The sequence below is a fragment of the Entelurus aequoreus genome, linkage group LG24, assembly GCF_033978785.1.
Source record: "Entelurus aequoreus isolate RoL-2023_Sb linkage group LG24, RoL_Eaeq_v1.1, whole genome shotgun sequence".
Classification (NCBI taxonomy): Eukaryota; Metazoa; Chordata; class Actinopteri; order Syngnathiformes; family Syngnathidae; genus Entelurus; species Entelurus aequoreus.
In genome coordinates this window covers 30109355-30118352 of record NC_084754.1, presented here as the reverse complement: position 1 = coordinate 30118352, position 8998 = coordinate 30109355, and the positions used below count along the sequence as shown (strand labels likewise).

Genomic DNA, 8998 nt, shown 5'->3' with positions numbered 1-8998 from the left:
GGCTGCTCAGGCGTACAGGGGTCTGCCGAGAGCAGCTGCCACTCAATTTCAGCTACTAGCGACCATAGATAGCCCTGTACCGCTGGTGTGCAGGGTTCTGACTAGGAGCTTCCGGTGCATTCATACCTGCTCCCGTTATCAGACACCCCATCGCCACCAGACTTTGTTTCATTTCCGGTAGCTGGTCTCACCGAGGCAGAGATGAATACCTGCGCAGAGGAGCTTGTTTAAAGTGCCACTGGGGGTGCGCATGTCCCAGCAGCACTTCTTCACTGTGAGAGGGTGGGATCCGGTGGCAAGGGGAACCCAGGACGACCGGCACTCTTCCACAGTTGCAGGAGGCCGCCGGAGCTCCAGTTTTTTGGAGGACCGCCTATCGTGTGCCGCCAACCACGTTGCTTTTCTTTCGGGGTGTGCTCCCCTAGCCTTTGTCTTCCTAGACTTACCCACAAGGCAGCGGGTCTTCGCCGTATCCCTGGCTAGGGGGCAGTCAGGTACTAGGCCTTTGCCAAGGGCCACCTGGGGTAACAGTGGTTAAGGGGTTAACCTCCTAGTGCCTCAAGACCCCCCAAAGAAGAGCCTCCACTGCCGGATGCACTTTAACGTCATGCCCAGGACTAATACATACATACATACATACATACATACATACATACATACATACATACATACATACATACATACATACATACATACATACATACATACATACATACATACATACATACATACATACATACATACATACATACATATATATATATATATACATACATACATACATACATACATACATACATACATACATACATACATACATACATACATACATACATACATACATACATACATACATACATACATACATACATACATACATACATACATACATACATACATATATATATATATATATATATATATATATATATATATATATATATATATATATATATATATATATATATCTCCATCCATCTATTCATTTTCTACCGCTTATTCCTTTTGGGATCGCGGGGGGCGCTGGAGCATATCTCAGCTACAATCGGGCGGAAGGCGGGGTACACCCTGGACAAGTCGCCATCTCATCGCAGGGCCAACACAGATAGACAGACAACATTCACACTCACATTCACACACTATATATATATATATATATATATACACATATACCTAAACATATATATGCAGGTGAGCCAGTATAGGCGCATATATATATATATATATATATATATATATATATATATATATATATATATATATATATATATATATATATATATATATATATATATATATATATATATATATATATATATATATATATATATATATATATATATATACTGAATATATATGCCTATACTGGCTTCCTGTGCACTTAAGATGCGACTTAAAGGTTTTACTACTTGCATATAAAATACTAAACGGTCTCGCTCCATCCTATCTTGCTGATTGTATTGCACCAGAAATCTGCGTCCTAAGAACTCCGGCTTATTAGATATTCCCTGAGCCCAAAAAAAGTCTGCGGGCTGTAGAGTGTTTTCTATCCGGGCTCCAGTACTATGGAATGCCCTTCCGGTAACAGTTATAAATGCTACCTCAGTAGAAGCATTTAAGTCCCATCTTAAAACTCATGTATACACCCTAGCCTTTAATTAGACCCCTTTTTAGACCAGTTGATCTGCCGCTTCTCTTCTTTGCTCTGTCCCCCTCTTCTACATGGATCAGCTTCCACGGAGGACGCGCTAGCTGTTCCGGGATAGACCACTCCTCTTTGCATCAGTAGATGACGTCTCCGCACTGCTGACTGGTCTACATTCAAAATGATCCCCTGCTGGCCCCACTATGGACTGGACTCCCACATTATGAACCGTACCCACTCGGCATTCATACTTTCCATGATGTAGTGCATTAAAAGGAGAGTACATAGACCAGAGTAGGAGACTGACCTGGTCGACTGCCTCATCCAGGAAGTGTTGAGTGTCCTCCATCAGCTCCTCCACTTCAGCAAACATGTCGTTTAAAGTGTGCAGGCTCTGCTTGCCTCCAACATTCATCATACTCCCAGTCGTCCACAGCAAAGCTAAACAGACAGAAAGGCAGAACAACATCTTTGCGTCGCTTCCCCCTTGTTGTGAGTCCATGGAGCAAGACCAGACGCGCATGACGCACCACAGCTGGATTCGTTTTATGTGGAAAAATAAGTTTGAGGAGGAGTATAAACCTGCTTTAATGACGTGGAGAGGAAGCTGGATTAACACAGTCCCCTTTTTTCAGGAAATGTACTGCATCAGAAGAAGGGGTTATGTTTTATTCCTATTTGAAGCTATGCAGGAATTCTTGTTTACACATTATTGGACAAAGCAGGCATGTGCACACATTAATGGGAGGACTGGTGCTCAAGCCAGAAAAAATGGCACCCATCGAGAAAATTATTTGTAAAATTATTATTATTGTTAAGGGTAAAATTACAGCTTATTCTCACACTCACGGTCAGCTCAATTTAAGACCCATGAAACAGAACTGAAGAGCAGTAAAACTGTCTTTAAGTTTCACTTTAGCAACTTCTAGGACAGTGGTTAACAAACTTTGTTTCACAAAGAAACACCTTAGAAGAAAATTGACTCTCTGAGTACCACCGTAAGTCATACCAAAGACTATAAAAATGGGACCCATTGCCTCCCTGCTTGGCACTCAGCATCTAGGGTAGGAATTGGGGGTTAAATCACCAAAATGATGCCCGAGCGCGGCTACCGCTGCTGCTCACTGCTCCCTTCACCTCCCAGGGGGTGGAACAAGGGGATGGGTCAAATGCAGAGGGTAATTTCACCACACCTAGTGTGTGTGTGTGACTATCGTTGGTACTTTAATTTTAACTTTAATAATGACCAATATTAAAATACAATAGGGTAGTAGGTCTAATTACTCATTAAAAACAAGGTATAGGTTTTATTTAGCAAATATATTAAATATTTTTGGCCATTGTAACAATACAATATGAACAGTAACACTGTGTTGGAATAAATGAAAATAAGACACTATACTTTAATCAAGTGATCCTTTGGCGCACCACTAGATAGAGCCCGCGTACCACAAGTGGTACACAAACCACAGTTTCAGAATCAATCTGTAAGGAACCTTGATTAAAGCTTCAAACTTTTTTTTTTTTAAAACAAGGAATGCACATATAAATAATGATATAATAATGACAAATTATTATTATTATTATCAAATGATGATAATCCTACATGAAGCATAATATTTTCTTACACTATGAGCTAAAAGGGAAACTTGACGTAAGTCTTAATAATCTAAGTAAGTGAAAATGGAGGGATAATAAATAATGAATAATGATAAATGTAATTTTAAAAACTCACATTTAGGCTACTTTATATTAAATGTGTTGGCACTATTTTGTAAAAATAAAAACAATTTAGGGAGCCTGCAGGCCCACTAAATAGGCCTAATGATGCCACTGGTTCAAACGCATGATGAAAAAAATTATTGATGAAACAAATACATAAACATGTATATATTGTGGGGTCTTTGATCATTGAGTGCGGCATCTACTGTGCTTCCAGGTTTTCACATTGGGAAGACTGGCACATGGGTAGAATGCCAGCTACAAGGATTGATCAAGTGTATATAAGCATGAGGGAACTGCTTTACAATCACATCATCCACACTGTAAAAAATGACCGTAAAAACTACGGCAAGCAATTATTAATAGCAACAGTAAAACATTGTAAAATCAAAAATACTTTATCACAGTGGATTCCCGCAAACCAAGAAACAGTAGATAACCTAAATTACTATGGGTTTAATACGTAGAAAACACATGACTTTACTGTGAAAATAATGAAAAATTGTACAATACACTTGCAAATACTGTAAATTGATGGTATTATTCTGTCTAAATTAAAGATTTTGCAGATTGTACATTTAAATTTACAGCATACCTTAATTCTTGTAGTTTGTGTTAAAGCATTAGCCTCGTTAACTTTTGGCTAACCGCATGTTTTCTTGTATTTTTGTGGCAAGTCGTTCCAGACATTGAGGAGTTATGTCTATGTGCTTCATTGCAAACTGCATCGGAATGAACCAAGCTGTGTGTTTAAGTGTGCTGGAACTGGTTACAAGTAGCTATTTAACAGATATAGAGCATTAAAGGCTCATTTTTATTAGCTCACTTGACATTTTGCCCAGTGAAAGGTTGTACAAAAATACTTTCAAGTTAAAATCCTCATGTACTGCTCACCTCTCAGAAACAGGCGTTTTGCAGGTACGAGTGTTATTGAAAGGGCAACACACCCCTGTGCTGCCCTTTCAGTGGTTGATGTTCGCGCCTCACAGTGAGGAGATCCTGTGTTTGATTCCCGGGCCTGGGGTCTTTTTGTGTGAAGTTTGCATGTTCTCCCCATGACTGCCTGGGTTCTCTTCCGGTACTTCCTCCCACCTCCAAAGACATGCACCTGGGGAAAGGCTGACTGGCAACACTAAAATTGGTCCTAATTTGTTTTACAGTGAATTCCTGGCAACCACAGCTGACAGTAATTTAACTGTGAATTCAATGTTTTTTTTATAAACAGGTTAACAATAAAGCCGTTTTTTTCATAGTAATTTAACGTAAGCAAAAACAGCCTTAAACTACAGATTCAACATCAATTTACCGTAATATCCTATAGACCGTGACTGTACCACCACTACAAGCATTTTACTGTAAATTGTGCAGATTTTTATTTTTTTTACAGTGTAGCTATGTTAATCCCATCTTTAAAAAGTATGCCCTCGCTCCTTTATTAAACAAACCTAATGTCCGTAAACAGCTAGGCAAGGCTTTAAAGGAGCCATATGTAATAATTTCATGTCAAGTCATCATTAAATGGCCCTGATATGTCAAAAGGCATTCACAAATCATGTCCTTTTCGAATATCTTTAAAACTGATAACAGTAGTTAGGCCGGGATATGCTCATTTCAAAATTAGATTTACAGCCCCGAAATATTGTTATTGTTTTAATTTCGGTTCTGGATCATCATTTGTACTAAAGTAGTCGTCGTTGGCTCTCACAAAGTCCTTATGGATTAGCAGCAGTACAGTAGAACCTCGATTTACGGACACCTCTATTTGCGAACTTTTTGGTCGACAAACTGGCCGATCGAGCCAAATAGCCCTCCGTGTGCAAACCATGTCTATGTGTACGAACACTTGATGGTTCCCGCTGGCAGCCATTTTGTGCTTGCTTATATTGGAGATTGACAAAGCTGGCTTCTTAGCACAGCATGTTTTTAGTTGTGATGAGAACTGACTTTTCTGGAAAAATATGCCAAAGCAGACTTTTTTTTTTTTTTTTACAGTCGAGCAGCTCAAGAGAGGACTTTGCCCATGTTAATCAGAAACAACTTTATGCACTGCACATGGATTTTGCTTTTTTATTATTGTAACAATATGGTTGTTAAAGTTAAGGAGTTTCGTGATTTCTGATTGTTTGTGAGAACACCAGAGCAGCGCAAACACGACAGCAGCTTGTCGTCATCGTTGTTTTGGCTTGTCAGTAGTTAATTCGTCACCTCCTTGCTATGTTTGTTTAATGTACAGTACTGTATAGCACCCTATATTATATTCTAAATGTACAAACCATCAAAATATGGACTTTTGTCGAGGCTGGAAACCATTCGGCATATTTTCATTGTTTCTTATGGAGAAATTTGTAATGCAACAGATAAAAAAAACACAGACAACTGGAACATATTCACAGACAATTTATTTCTGTTTAAAATTATTTCACATCACCTTGAAGATCATTTTTGTTTTATTACAGCCACAGAACATTAGCAGCAGCAATAATAATAACAATAATAATAATAACAACCCAGCAGTAGAAGCAGATCAATGCTGAGAAAGACCAAAAATGAAGGACAAACAAGATGGGCACCCTTTACAGCTGCCAAAAAATAAATAAATATAGTAAGGGATAATGAGATTTTTTTTTTTTCCTGTTTCAGTCAGTCAGATTTGTCAAATCTGACTTTGCTCCTTAAATTGTATGATTTTTTTTTTTAAATGATTCTTTGTGGTGAGTTCAACATGTGATGGCTGAGAAAGCAAGAGAGGGGTGAACACAACAGCGAAAGGAGGAAAGCCGCACATACAGAAATAGGAAAAAAACATAGGCACCTGTAGTCCACCCATAACATGAACAAGTGGCTCAATTAGGATCGAGAAAAGTTGTCAATTCTTTGTGAGACATAAATAAATTGCTGTTTCTCTATTACGTCTAATACAGGGGTGTCCAAACTTTGTCCACTGAAGGATGCCGGAGTCATGTTTGCCACATTTTATACATTAAAGAAGCTAAATCTTAAAGAAATGTCCACGTTTTGCTATCTGAGCAATTCAGAACATAGGTGACATAGCAAATGAGTGTAGTATTTAACAATATACCACTTTAATTCTATTGTTTAGAATATGTTTAGGGCCATTTAAAAAAATAAAACCTGCTGAACAGAAAATGGCTCCCAGGCAGAACTTTGCCTAAAAGAAAGCTGCATTCTGCTTGATTCTCTTTGCAAAAAAAACAAAGGCAGCTTGACATTTTCCAAACACATCAAGATCTGTCAACCAGCGTCGGTGAAATTGTTGGTTGTTACAAAACATGTGTGCAAAAACAAATCAAACTGACATAAACTCTGTGCGGACCGCTGTGGATTTTGGCTGTACAGTAGTACCTCAACTTAAGAGTGTCCTAACTTAGGGCCTGATTTACTAAAGGTTTGCGTGCACTAAAACACGTGCAAACTTGATAGCATGCGCGAAGCTGATCTACTAAACGTGTGCAAAGTGGATTACGTGAGCAGAAAAAGGGGTGCAATACATTTTGCGTCTCTGTCTTCATTAATATGCAAAATATATGCTGATGATGACGTCCTGTCCGGCTCATTAAATATGCGCGGTGGTCAAGTCAGCGTCTCTTCTCAATTGGTACTAGGCGCCATTTAGCCTTTCTCCCAAGAAAAATGCCCAAGACTTGTGTCGTTTTCAGCTGTACGAACCATTCAAATCACGGAAAGGATAAACGTTTCTTCAGAGTTCCTCGAAAGGTAATCAAGATGGGCGAAAGAGTGCAGGATTTTATGAAATAACAACGACAAAGTGGCAGACACCCCAGTCCAAAAAACGCAGAGGTTTGCAGTGACCCCTTTGTTAAAGGTTAGTTTGATACATTTTTAATATACTTCACTCCTTTAGTGTTTCCCATTGAAGTATATCTTGATGTTGTTTTATCTTTATTTTTAACAAACAGAAAACGGAAAGTCAGGGTCAATGTTACTTTGTCAGGAAAGGTACTTTTACGTCTCCCATCTTGTTTGTTTTGTACACAAATGTCTCAGAGTACATATAACAGAACAAAAATTTAATATGGCGATGCTTCAGTAATTGTTAGTTTGTTAAATAGAAATGCAGTCACGGGTGTCAGTTGTCGACTGCTCGTAGTCGCTGTTTGTTTACATGGACGCAAAGTTGAACGCACTTTTGCGTGCGATGCATATATATCTGGTAGAGTCTTGATATCAATTTCCTTGACTCAGCCACACACAAAGGAGTTGTAGACCTCCGTGCGTTTTCAAGTTTCTAGTGTAGAATTATGTCTATAGCACCAGACAGTTGGACATGTCTCGGAACTCCTCCAACGGATAATCCTTGATATCCCTTGACAAATCTTCTTTAGATTTTTCGCTTGTATCTGCTTTTTTGCAGGAAGATCTAGTCCCCTTGTGTACTCAGATAGTTCGCACTCTGTTTGCTACACAACAGCAAGCTTGGCTTGGTTGACCATGACTGTTTTTCACTTCCAGGAAGAAGTCCCGTGATGGAATACAAGCAATACTGGGAGGATAAAATGCAATTATATTTATTTAGCACACGCAATGTGATTTATCAACCCTCACCACTGTTTTGCAAGCATTATTTTGCGTGTTTTATTCAGCAGGTGTCGGAAGGACGTGAAAATACAGTTCCATACACAGCTGCAGGATCTGTGCTGGTCAGATGGTTAATGTATGAATTATTGTTATTATTATTACCTTTTTTTGTTGTTATTATTTTCTTTTCTTTTCATTTTGGATTTTCTCTAGTTCATGTAAGCTTCTCTCAATGGATGTGTGAATGCGTGTGTGAGTGTGGGGGGTGGGGGGGGGGATTGTTTTGTTTTGTTTGGTTTTATTTGCTTTGTCTTGTGTGTTTTGTTTTTCCTCTGTTTGTTATATCTTTAGGCTGGTGTTATTTTTGGAAAATAATTATTACAAATATAAATAAATAAATAAAATATATATATACGTTTGTACATTAAACAATTATTTAGATATACCATATTTTAATTTCTAGAGCAGCTATGAGGACTTCAGAAGCTGATTACAACTAATTCAATTCACACGTTTTGCCGTTTTTTTCACAGAATATATATTTTAATATTAAAGGATTTAAGTAGGGATGTCCGATAATGGCTTTTTGACGATATCTGATATTCCGATATTGTCCAACTCTTAATTACCGATTCCGATATCAACCGATACCGATATATACAGTCGTGGAATTAACACATTATTATGCCTAATTTGGACAACCAGGTATGGTGAAGATAAGGTCCTTTTTTAAAAAAATTATAAAATAAGATAAATACATTAAAAACATTTTCTTGAATACAAAAGTAAAACAATATAAAAACAGTTATAGAAACTAGTAATTAATGAAAATGAGTAAAATTAACTGTTAAAGGATAGTACTATTAGTGGACCAGCAGCACGCACAATCATGTGTGCTTACGGACTGTATTCCTTGCAGACTGTATTGATCTATATTGATATATAATGTAGGAACCAGAATATTAATAACAGAAAGAAACAACCCTTTTGTGTGAATTGAGTGTAAATGGGGGGAGGGAGGTTTTTTGGGTTGGTGCACTAATTGTAAGTGTATCTTGTGTTTTTTATGTTGAT

General features: G+C 38.0%; 1 protein-coding gene across 4 annotated transcripts in view; it reads right to left on the bottom strand.

Annotated features, from left to right (window-relative positions):
* The window catches only part of dkk3b (dickkopf WNT signaling pathway inhibitor 3b), a 47879-nt gene extending 45694 nt beyond the window's left edge, over positions 1-2185 (bottom strand). For 3 of the 4 annotated variants that reach the window (XM_062035567.1, XM_062035568.1, XM_062035569.1), the window contains exon 1: positions 1-604. This exon is cut by the window's left edge. Coding sequence is in view for 1 of the 4 variants with exons in the window: in XM_062035570.1 (XP_061891554.1) it covers positions 1953-2168 (216 nt within the window). In the remaining 3 variants the exon portion in view is untranslated. Of the gene's footprint in view, positions 605-1952 lie in introns of those variants that run through there. The other variant, XM_062035570.1, reaches the window with a different exon arrangement.
* Positions 2186-8998: the final 6813 nt, after the last annotated feature.